Source organism: Malania oleifera, chromosome 10, assembly GCF_029873635.1.
Source record: "Malania oleifera isolate guangnan ecotype guangnan chromosome 10, ASM2987363v1, whole genome shotgun sequence".
Classification (NCBI taxonomy): Eukaryota; Viridiplantae; Streptophyta; class Magnoliopsida; order Santalales; family Ximeniaceae; genus Malania; species Malania oleifera.
Window position 1 is genome coordinate 40,921,951 of NC_080426.1, and position 12,873 is coordinate 40,934,823.

The 12,873-nt window shown below is 33.8% G+C and overlaps 1 protein-coding gene across 1 annotated transcript; it reads right to left on the minus strand.

Moving 5' to 3' along the window:
* Nucleotides 1-6,923: 6,923 nt before the first annotated feature.
* On the minus strand, nt 6,924-9,090 carry LOC131165878 (beta-amyrin 28-monooxygenase-like). Its single transcript, XM_058124021.1, has 3 exons — nt 7,967-9,090; nt 7,638-7,825; nt 6,924-7,447 (listed from the first exon to the last, which is right to left on the minus strand). Exons 1-3 carry the CDS (start codon nt 8,922-8,924, stop codon nt 7,148-7,150), a joined length of 1,446 nt encoding a protein of 481 aa, XP_057980004.1. The 5' UTR covers nt 8,925-9,090; the 3' UTR covers nt 6,924-7,147.
* Nucleotides 9,091-12,873: the final 3,783 nt, after the last annotated feature.

Here is a 12,873-nt window from a genome sequence, read left to right on the forward strand (position 1 = left end):
TCAAAATGTCTTTATTTATAACTACTTAAAACTACTTCAAACCTCGCTAACTCTTTACTTTTTCTTGTAATTTAAAATATTTTTAAAATAGAGAGTGTATAGCGATACAGTCATAAGCTTATTTTTTATCATAAATTAAATAGAAATGTAAATTTTTTTGTGATTTCATAAAATAAAAAAAAAGATAAAAATATTAAATTTTTTTTCTGAAAAACATAAATTACGCGACAAGAGATATGCTCATTTTATACCCATAACCTCTTCTCCTATAATTCAAATTTGAGATGGTCATTTTTAGAGATCTTCAACACATGCAAATAATTGGTGCAACTATTGAAATTTTGGTTGCAACTTGGTAGATTATTGTACATTATATGGGAAAAATTAATATATAGATTATTAATTATTAAATTAAAGCACCATGCGAGCGAGCTATTCATGATTTTTAAATAAAAGAAACATTAAGGGTAAATTTGGATTAAAGATTTTGCTTGAAAAAAATAAATAATAAATAAAATAAGAAGAAATTTTTTTTTTTACTATATTTTCTATTTATATTAAATTTCATTTAAAATGAAATATTATTCTAGTATGAATAAAAATTGAGAAAAATTAAATGCTAAGAATATATAAAATTAAATTTTTTTCATATAATTTGATATACTTTTTGTTTTTTCCAATGTTTTCAAGTTTTAAAAGAGTCGATTGAGCCTTGGGGGTATGAATCAAAGTTATGAATTGATTAAGATATAATATAATTTATATTAAAATTTATCCAAATTCATCTAAATTCAAATTTAAGGTCCTGAATTCATGCTCTAATTAAACGCAACATAAAGGTTAGGCTAGATCAATAATTTTGTTTGGAAAAAGAAAAGGAAATAAAAGGAAATTGAGGAAAAGAAAATAAGAAGAAAATTTATTTTTTTATTATATTTTCTCTCTCTCTTTCTCCAGTAAATACCATTAAAAATGAAAAGCAAGAAAAACAAAATATTAAGAATGTCTAGTTAAAATTTTCTTCATTGAATTGGTATTTTTTTTTTTTTTTTTGTCCCTTACTTTTCTTGATAACCAAATATAAAAAAGTAAATTTTTTCATGTTTTCCTTTTCTTTCCCTAATACTTTCTAACTTCCAAATGGACTGTAATAGTATGTTGTAATCCATATATCTTTTGACAAAAGATAGTGAAAAATCATTGTCTTTTGCTCCCATGGATGTAAGTATTGCCGAACCACGTAATTGTTCGTGTCATTGTTTCATTACTTTCATATAATCAGTGTAATTGTGTTTTCTATATATTTCACTGTTGATTGTTGCATTTGTAAGAACGTTTGTTTTCTTTGTGCATTAATTTGCACAACACACAACTCCAAGTTCTTAGTGAGAAGAATATATTGAGAAAGATATGAAGACATTCAAAGCAGACTCAGAGTTTTTGGCGTCTATGGTGGATGACTCCCTTCTCTTTAAGTATTTCAACAAAAAACATTTTTGTTTAGGAGGAGGAGGCCGGAGGTAAGTGTTCTTGGCAAATCTACAGAAGACGTTGTCGTGATTAAACAATTCAACGATGCATTTATTTTTGTTCAATAGCTGTCTATGTGCGTCGAACTTGCTATTTCTTTTGGGTATGGTATTCTTTCACTCCTTATGTTTCAACATCTCAAGTTTGGGTTTAAATTTGTGTGACTTTAAATAAAACGTAATTTAAATTTATATGGAGTCCAAATCGATATAAATCGAATTCAAAAGCGTAAAATTTGTATTCTCAAATACAATTCAATCTTCCTCAGTAAGAATTTCTTAATTAGTTGTATTCTTTTAACTTCTTTTTCATGTGTTTGTACTTCATGTCATCCTCCTCCTTCTTCGAGTGCAGTTAAGCACCATTCCAAGAGCTGGCTGTGTTTGGGGTTTAGACCATATAAATAGAAACATATTAAATTAGCTGGGTTGTCAAGTATTCAACAAAATGACATTGTTTTGTTATGAAGATTACTATTTGAAACTAAAATAATATATTTTTTTTTTTTAAAAAGGAATAATTCCACCTTTTCATATTTGGCTATCAAAAAAGGAAAGAGAAAAAAAATAAAGACATATCGATAAATAAAAATTTAATTTTATACATTCTTAACATTTGATTTTTGTTAATTTTTAGTCATATTAAAATAGTTTTTTTATTTTTTAGTGGTATTTAATATAAATAAAAAAAATATAGTGGAAAATGAGTTTGCTTCTTTTTTTTTCTTTTTTTTTTTCCTTTCCTTAAGTAAAATCATTTATCCTAATTAGCTCTTGATGAAGATGAGACTAACTTGATGTTATTTTCTTGAAAGAATTTAAAATAATTTGTAATAAAATTGAAAATACATTTTAATACAGAGGAATTTGAATCTAGGGATAAATATTTAATTTATTCGATTTTTTCCTAATCTTTGTGAGGTTATGTTGTAAATGAGGCAATTTGGGAAATTTTAAGTGGACACTAACGCAAACTCGTAATTTTATTTTCATATAATCATTTATCAACATATTGATTGGATGATACACACAATAACATTAAGGTAGTGTTTGAACATATAAATTTTGCCCTAAATTTAGATTTGTGTGAATTTAAAAGTTCAATATGATTTTATATTACTTTTAAAAAAAATTGTATAAATCTAAATTTAAGACGAACTCTATACTGTAAAATACAACCTAAATATTTTATCAATTCTCCTTAGTTGTTGGGAGCATGGATTTCTGACATTGGATTTGGATTTGGGTGGATTCGAAAATTTTAATATAATTTTATACATCATCTTATTCAAATTCAATACAATTCTAAATCAGAGTCTCTCCAAACATAGGATTATAGTATTTATATTGGGGCTAAAGTAGCTTTTAAGCTGAAAATCATTGCTTACATCGTGTGATAAAATTAAGATAAATGTTGATTGATTAAATTGAGTACTAATTGATTTAATCAGTATTAAACTAATTGGATCTCCAAGCCTACAAATAGAGGCTTTCTAAGAGTTGGAAGACAAACGATTGAGTCACACAGACAGTCATACAAAGTGAGTAACACAATCACAATGATTCAAACAATTTAGAGTGAATCCAAAATTTGAGAAAGTTGCTGGAAAATTGAAGAATTACGGAACATATTGCAGCAGAAGGAGTTCAGAAGGGTTGAAGCTTCAAAATTAGAGTTTGGAATTGAAAGAGTTCAGAGAACTTCTGGTTGCAGAGTGAGGGGTTCTGGAGTGAGGAATTCAAAATACTTCAGATTCTAGAAAGAGAATTCAAGCAAAAGGGAGGAAAGAATTGTTAAAAGGAGAAGTTCAGTGAAAGGTAAGTAGCAACTTCTTTGTTAATTTATAGCAAAATATCGAATTTTGAATTCTATGGATAGCATTTTAAATAGAAAATACTGTGCATGATTTAACGCAATGACCAGAAGATCTAAATGCCCATATCTGTTAACCTAAGTTTGAATACCCATAGCCCATTACTTGGGTCAACCCAACCCAAATTAAATGATTGATCTATAATCTAAGATCTACGTCCCATTGAACCTAGGCCTATTAACTTATGACCTTGGCCCAAAAGCTCAATCTCAGACCCAAACCAACCCAAGCACAATAGCCCAAATCAGTCCAAACCCATTTAACCAACTTAAGCCTATTTAATCTAAGCCCATTCAACCAAGCCCAAACCCATTAAGCCCAACATTGGAAACCAGGACCCACTCAAAATATAATTAGGCTCAGCCCAGACCCAATCTCAAACTCAAGCCCAAATTATAACCAATTAAAATTAGCCCATTAAGCCTAACTCTAATTTGAGCCCATAGTCAATTAGGCCCAATCCTAATTTGAGCCCATAGCCAACTAAGCCCTACTTCTAAACCTAACCAAATGGACCCATAACTTAGGTTAGGCAGTTCATTCTTTCTGGTTCAAAGGAAAATATAAGAAAAATTTTCCCAAGAAAATTCAAGTCAAATAAGCAATAAAAAAAAAAACTAAAAAAAAAGAAACTCATATGGTAGGCAAAACTTTCAAAGGCCCTACTCCCATTTCTCCGAATTTGCAAAATTGAAGGAAAATGAAGTTATTTGTGGAAAAATAAAAGGAAGAGATGTGTGAAACAATAGATATGCAAGATGACTCTTTGAATGATGGTGCACACCTTGCATGCAAATTTTACATCAATTTTAATATTAGTTGTATGTTGTTTATATATGTTTAGTTTTCCTACTTGTATGCCTTTTTCTTGCCTATGTTTGTATGATATTGAATAAAAACCATAAAGGATTTTTCCTCCAATATTGAAGGTTGTGCCTTTGCATGCCTTTAAGGATTGGAGGCGGGAGGTCTTTGTCTTATGCAAGTCCTCCAAGCATGTAAGGTCAAGTAATGAACACCTTTTAAAATAAGAAAAAATATATTAAATAATCATCGAAAGGATCATTAGGAGTTGTGTCTTTTGCACACTTTTGAAGATCCTGAAGTGAGGATAGTCTCGATCTTATGTAGAACTATCCAATATTTAAAGGCTAGGTAATTGAATAAGTACGTAGAAGAATTAAAGTCCTCACTAGTAAATTTTGAAGTTAATCTTAAACTAATTAGGTACCGTTTGCTGGACGGGTGCAAAGGTGTAAAGATCCAAATAATTATGGTAATTAAATAATAAAAGAAAGGAGAGAAAAGAAATTTTAAAAAGGGGTTTCAGTAGGGTCTCGTCGATGAGTGTAGAGGTGCTCGTCGACGAGTAGGGCTCTTGGGCTTGTTGACGGGGACGCGTGTCTCATCGACGAGAAATTACCAAGAGGACTGTTTCTAGAGCTTGAAACTCATCGACGAGAAGAAGGTGCTCGTCGACAAACCTGATTTTGTGAGATCGTTTGTATTCCATTATTTTTCAGGTGAACTAGATAGACGAGCAGATCAGGCTCGCAGGTAAAGGGGACTGTAGTAATGCCCTGTTTGGAGGGTAAGTATTTTGAGAAGTCACTTTTTGAGACTACAGTAATGCCCTGTTTGGAGGGTAAGTATTTTGGGAAGTCACTTTTTGAATAGTCCCTAGATCCAGGTGAGGGTATTTTGGGAATAGTTAAGTATGCATATTTTGGAGAGATAATGACTCTCTGGTATTGTATATATTTGGTGTGGATATTTGCTTTTAGCTTTCTGCTGCATAGGTAGTTTATGGTTATACAGGTTCCACGGTCCTTACCTGGTCCGTGATGATGTTATGGTTTATATTAGAAGGTATTAGAACAGTGAAAATTTACAGTTTATATATGTGGAATATATATATATATATATATATATATATATGGTATAAAAAATCAGATTGTTACAAAAGGGGTATTAATATCTTCCATTTACATAACCATACTCCCAAATCCAAACCTTGTAACACAGACCATCGACTACTAGTTTCCTTGGACTTAGATATAGTTTAGTGACCAATGAACTAGTAGATCGCCTCTTGATTAAGGCGATCCAAAGATTCGATCCGCTTCTCTTTGTTCAGGAGCAGGCCCTCTAGGATGTTGTGACTGTAAGTCGTACTGTATTGCTTCACAATCACCACCCACTATCAACATGCGCCAATGGCTACCACTCATAGCTATCAACTACTATATGCTCAACCCGCCATCACCAACCCTCGGACATTGTAAGTAGGGGTGTGCAATCGGTTGGTTCGGCCAATTTGGTCAATCAACCAAATTAATCAAAAAAATTAGTTAACTCCGCTCCATAATTGAACTAACTGAATTGGTCTCTTTAACCGAACCGTACCCGTCTGAACCGAATTATCGGGTAATTCAGTTAACTGAATTTAACCAAATTAAAATTAAAATGAAAGTTAACTGAACTGGGAAGGGGGGAGTGACGTTGGGGAATTAGGGAACATCTTACCAACACCAACATCGGGGAACTAGGAGTGCCGCCGAGTCGCTAACTACATGGGCACTGCGAGCTGGGAAGGAACTGGGAAGGGAAGGTGGTCCAGGTGGAAGCTGAAGGGAATTGGGACTGGGAGTGCTAGTGCCAACTGCCAGTGTGCCCCTGTGGCGCTGTGTGCGGTGAAGTTCTGAAATTTGAATTGCGAAGTGTGAACTTGGGAAGGGAAGAGTCGAAAAGGAAGGTGGGAAATGCCGAAATGGACATGACCCAGTGGAACATTGGAAGATTGGAACCCTTACATAAAATCATTTAATCATATAATTTAATAATTATATTTAATTATTAATTAATTAAAATTCGGATAATTCTATTAACCGAATTACATTTTCCCCATAGTTGAACCAAAAACCAAAAACCCAAATTTACCCCATTTTGAAACCCCACCGAATCGAACAACAAATTAATTGAATCAAATCAACTGAATTGGATCGATTAATTCGGTTAAAATCGAATTATACTCACCCCTAATTGTAACCATCTATCTCCACCGTCAATCGTTACCACCACACTAATTACCACCATTGCCACCACACAATCAATGCCTTAGTAATAGTCTTGTTACAAATTAATTAACAATTGTTTAACGATTTCTAATTTCATTCCCTACCGCAATAGGCATTTATGGTTTTTTTATTTTATTTTTTTTTTTACAATTTTGCATTGTGGATTTGTTATTTCATTTTAAAATAATATTGACCATGTGTTAATATTTTTTTTCTAAAGAACCTTTTGCCGTTTAATTAAATATATCAAGATTGAATGGCATTAAAAAAAAAAAAAAAGCATACTTTGTTATTGACCTCCTCAAAAAAGTTATGTTAATGATTTTCAGGATATTCATTTTCACTTTAGATTGACTTAATTAGATGGATGCTATCAATTAATAATTAATTTATTTTTTAACAATAAACATCACAAACACAATAGTAAATGCACAAAATAAAACTAAAACATGCAATCAATAAACAAATTGGCATTTACAAACATTTCTATGTAATGAAATGGGAGTTTGGTGAGAATATATAACATCAATATACATGAAATATGAAACAAGGGCACACATAGCCATCAATAGTTTACATGAAAATTATTAAGTGTACAATGAACATATACATACATATATAGTTTGAAAGAATGAAGAAGTTTTGAAATATTGACGGTGTGATTAATTCATTTTTCATGGGGGCAAAGGCGGATCGGCAGACCGTTTTTTGGAGTAGGAGATGCAGTGTAGACGATCTTCTCATTCGGAATTTGTTTCTCCCACTTGAATATTTTCACCACATTGTGTATGAAAACAAGTATTTCTAGTCGAGCATACTCTCTTCCGGGGCACATTCGAGGCCCTGCCCCAAACGGCACAAAAGCATATGGTGGAATCCTTTTTCCTTCGAACCTCGACGGATCGAATTTCTCAGGATTTTCAAAGTACTTTGGATTTTTGTTTGTCGAATGAACACTCCAATGTGCCTGCAAGAAAATAGATTATAAGCGAAAGCTTCACGACAATCGCCTCAACTCTTCTACTATGCACTAATATATATATATATGTAATAGGTAAAAATTCGATATATGCAAGCTCATTGCCTTACAACTTTCTACCACAAAGAAAAAAGAAACTCAAAAAGCAATTTGCTCGACACCCAGAATTAAGACTTACCTTCCAACCCTTCGGAACGGTAAAACCTGCATAGGTGAAATCAGTTGTTGCCACTTTGAAAGCTCCTTGAGAAGGGGGTGCAAGCCTCATCACTTCATTTACCACATTCCAAGTAAGCTTCATTTTCTGAACATCGTACCAATTTAATGCCTCTTCTGGACCTTTTGCTTTTGCAATCTCCATTTGTTCTATCGATTAATTAGCACATAATAATTAGAATTAAAGTTCGTATTACTTGAAAAGCATTGATCAAAAGTTTGACCAAATTCGATCAAAAGCCAAAATGTTTTTAAGACAACTACAAAAAAGTTTTAAAATATAAGAACTACCTTCAAAGACCTGATCATAAATGTGAGGCAGATCAGCAAGATAGCTCATGATGAAAGTGATCGCAGTGCTAGCAGTATCATGTCCGGCGATAAGAAACCCAAAAATCAAACTAGCAATTTCCACTTCGTTCACAAACTTCCCATTCTCCTCGGACGCAAGCAGCATACAAGACAAGAGGTCTTTAGCCACCGTTTCCCTCTTCTCCGACAACTCCATTTTCCTCCTTCCCACGATCGCCAAAAGCTCCCTGTGAATAATCTTTCCGGCTTTGATCGCCCGGTTGAAGGCCGTTCCCGGAAAATTCACCGGCAAAGACATCAGCCCATCTCTCACGCACGCAAAGTGATTAGCGATTCTGTCAACATCCGCTGCATCTTCGACGCTCATGAACAGCTTGCACGCCAGAGCAAATGTGTACTTTCTCGAAATTGGATGAACCTTAAGCTCTCCCTTCGGAACCCATTCCATCTGCAAGTGCTGCTTTGCCATGGAATCCATGATTCCGACGTAACGGCGGAGGGATTCCGGCTTCATGAATTCAGGGAGAATGCTGCGGAGTTTTTTGGATTCTTCGGTTAAGGAGCGATCGACGAAAGAAGGGAAGGAGAGGACTTTGCTGATGGTGTGCGGCCACCAGGAGGCGAGGATTTTGGTGTCGTTTGAGAAGAGGAATTTGTTGCCGGCATCGCCGCAGAGGACGGCGACGTTTTGGCCGAACAGGGAGGTTTTAAAGACGTGGGAGGAGTATGTTTCCATTCTTTCTTTCACGAACTTTTCAGGGGTGCCGTTGCGGCGTGCCAGGAAGAATTCCAGAGTTTCGCCGACGACAGGGAACCCCATTTTGCCGGGAGGGAGATTGGGTGCGCCGGCGGCGGGTTTGAAGAAGTGGAAGAGGTAGAGAGTGATTGTGCAGAGCAGTGCGAGGAGAAGTAGCAGAAGTTGGAAAGAGAGATCCATGTGTTGTAATAATGTAACGTTCAGTGTGGAAGGGGATGGAAGTGGAAGGTTCGAGATATTGAAGATGGAGATGGAGATGGGGATGGAGATGGTGATGGTGATGGTGAAGATGAAGCCAATTGGGCAGGGTTTAAATAGGCAGAGGAGAAGGGAGGTTTTGCAGTCAAGCTATGGAAAAAGTATCACGTTTTGTAAGAAATTAGATTCTGAAATATTTTAAACCAAAGTGCTGAATCAGAATATAAATAGTGTTTTTTAATCTGAAAAATAACTCCCAAGCAGGGATCTGCTAAGCAGGCAATGAGAAAGCCAAACAATAACTCAGGCATCAAAAAACTATAACTCAATACATCAAAAAACCTAAAAGTCAAGATGACAAAACAAACAAACAAACTCAGTCAATCAAAAGGGGGGAGGGGAGTACTCCTCCAAAGCAATCAGCAAGCCAAACAATGCTTGAAAAACTACCACTCAAACATCCGAGTTCCACCAACCAGATCAGAAACAATTTTGCAAACGTGGGATTTGGGCATGTGTAATAGGTAAAAAAAAAAAAAAAAAATCCATTTTAAATTAACCAATTAAAATTTTAATTTAAACATTTATTCATGGTTAATTATTTGAGCGAAAAGTATACCATAATCTCAAAAAATTTAAAATATTAATTGATGATTAGTAGATTTGATAAAAAGAGATAAAAATTCTTTAGCTGAAATCGAATTTAACTCGTTTAAGCCGACTCATAACTAATTCGCATATTAAATGACTCAAATATGATTTAAAATTTTTTTATCCACCTCTAAAATGAGTCGGTTAGCGGATTTCAAATTTTATCTAATGGATATCCAAAAATTAATGTGTAAATTCATTGATAATTTCATATATATATATATATATATATATATATATATATATATAGACACATACACACGCGTATTAGACATTAATCCAACTAGTATAAACTTTACTTCTCATGCTCACTACTTTTACGTCTCTTAATTTGTATTATGCCTACATTCATATTCAAATTCAAATATCAATTTTCATGATCAAAACAAAAATTTCCTTAATTCATGATTTGAAAAATAAAGAAAATTATAATCTTATGATTGATTATTAAATGTTTAACAATTACCAAATTATAATTTTAATTATTATACTACGAAATTAATTAATTTATTAGATGATAAGAAAAAATTATATTAGGAATGAGAATAATTGATTATTTATTAATTACCTACTAAGAATTATTTGATCTGAATCGGCACAAAATTCGTCTCTTAATTAAATAAATATGAATTTTAATAATTTAATCCTATAATTTATGACTTAATTGAGTTAAATAAGAATTATACTACTATCACCCAATAGTTCATCTAATCAGTTAGGTTATTATAAAAATTGATTCCAAGTGCGGCGAATTAAGAAGATTCCATAATTTAAAAATAATTAAATTGAATTTTGAAGAGATGTGATGCATATGGGGTACATGTTAGAAATGATTGGATTAGGTCAGTTGGTCAGAGTTTGGACCAGAACAAAACACGGCTCGTCACCCTCGCCGGGTGTGCCTGCCGCCTGTTGTCTCCGCCATTTTAATTTTAATTTTTTTTGTATAAAAGAATGAATGAAGACGATTTGGATAGGAATTGGGCTGGTGATGCGCACGGAGAGCACCGACGTGGAGTTTTTTTTTTACGTTTTATTATTAAATTAAAATAAAATATTAAATAATACTCTATTTGAGAAAAATTTCTTAATCTAATGCTCACGTAATCTCGCAGCATCAAACTACGAACACGGGAGATGCAACGACCAAGGAAATTTATCAGGTTTTTGTCGACAAACATAGGAGATTCATCGACGAGAATATAAGAGGGCCTCATCGACGAAGACAAGTTTCATCGACGAGAAGATACTGAGAAAAGATTTATAGAAATCTGAAATTCGTCGACGAGGGTGCAGGTTTGTCGACGAAATTTCTACAAGACTCGCCGACGAGGTGACGTGTCTCGTCGACCAATCCTGCCTTATAAATAGCAAAAATTCAGATTTTTAACACAGATAATCAGAAATCTCTCTCTCTCTCTCTCTCTCTCTCTCTCTCTCTCTCTCTCTCTCTCTCTCTCTCTCTCTCTCTCTCTCCCTACGGTTTCTCCCTCCTCTCTCTTCAATTTCGGCCTCGTTAGTCGCCAGATCGACGATCTGAGGCCACCACGACGCTCCTAGGGAAGTTATCTTCAAATCTCCCGGAGCAGATCGTTGGTGGAAGTTAGTCGAAATTCATCCTTGAATTAAGGTAAGACTTTTTATTCGAAATTTGGTCTTTCCACAGTTGAAGGAAATGATGTACTCGAATAAATACTGAAATTTAGTTATGAAAATTATCATCTTTAGGGTATTGTTTAGGGTTTTCTACGGGTATAAGACCAATGTTATAGAGGGACTTTTCAGTTGTCAGGTAAGGGGATAAATTAAATAGTTATTTTTCATTGAAATTATTATTATTTAATTGTAGGAAAATTTTTAGGAAGCATGTGATTATATATGTGTAAATTAAGAAAATGTAAGTTTGGAAAAATATTACAATTGTATAGGAAATGTGTTTTCAGAACAAAATATATGGTTTCATTCAATTCGTGTGACATGAATATTATTATTATTATATATATATATATATATTAATTATACCATGTTAAGTTAGATTTACAAGATAAAGCATGTTAACAAATATTTTCAGCAATAACATGATAAACACAGTAAATTATGATTTCAGAATATATGATATGTTCGGCGCAAGACTGTAATTGATGATTGGCGCAAGGCCGCAATTACTCATGTTATTTGGCGCAAGGCCGCATTTATTCATATTTTCGGCGCGAGGCTGTAATTATTATGTTAAAGTAAGATTTAGAAAATGCTATTATTTGATTTACGATAAACAAAATATAATTATGTACTATATGTTATCAGAACCCGAATATTAGTTTAATACATTTTTAGGAGCACGGTACCGTAACCTATAGATTAGATATCTATGATCAGATAGGTTCTAACCACCCCACGAGGGGGTGAGAGATGGATAATCGATATGGCTTTCAGTGTAGAGTTGTTGACGTCCACCTGGCAGTCCGGACCAGGGTGTGGTGGGCCCATCGTACTTACAGACATTTTTTACTCGGCAGTGGTCGGTCAGCCATTGTCGGGTCCGGCTTCAGGCTGCACAACCCGTCATGAGGGGTAATACATGACATCAGTTAGCTATTCATCCTGGGTAATTTTCAGTATTATAGATTATATCAGATAATACATAATTAGTGTGATTACTTGGAAATATGAAATTATATGTTTGTCTAACTATATTATGATTTATGTTTTAGGGTATGAGAAATGTACAGTATATGTATTACAATATTAAATATTCATTTTGCCACACAGCTGATTTTAATTTATCTACCCTTACTGAGAGGTGTCTCACCCCAAGTTTAAATTATTTCAGGAAATCCGGAGAGACCGGCGGGTGAGGACCGCCATTGAGTGAGTTGAGCTTCCTTGCTAAAAGGGTAAGTTCTGATCTAGGATCAGGAAATTTTTATTATAAGATCTTAGGTTTATTTTGATATTTTGGAAATTGTATATATAAATACAGTATCTTTGAGAATATAGTAGACTTTGGAATTATGTAATTTATGGTTGATGAATGTAATTTACATTTACAGCTGCCTAAGTTTCGCTGTGTATAACTGGTGTTCCCGCTACCCACGGGTTCGAATTGACTATTTTATTTATTATGTTTTATTATATATTAAGATAAGCAGGTCGTTACACGGTGTACGACATATTTAACTGTGCAGTTATATATCGAAACCATTCCTCACATGGGTGTCACCACGGAGAGATTTTTGTTGGGAACGTCTGCCGAGCATGTGGTTGAAGCGGAAGAAGACAC

Bases quoted from the DNA above. Each gene is read 5' to 3' on its own strand.
- LOC131165878 (XM_058124021.1), bottom strand. From the start codon at position 8,924: ATGGATCTCTCTTTCCAACTTCTGCTACTTCTCCTCGCACTGCTCTGC. The intron at 7,826-7,966 runs GTAGTTCTTATA...ATTAATCGATAG, and splicing joins TTATGATCAGGTCTTTGAAG to AACAAATGGAGATTGCAAAA. The intron at 7,448-7,637 runs GTAAGTCTTAAT...ATTTTCTTGCAG, and splicing joins CCGTTCCGAAGGGTTGGAAG to GCACATTGGAGTGTTCATTC.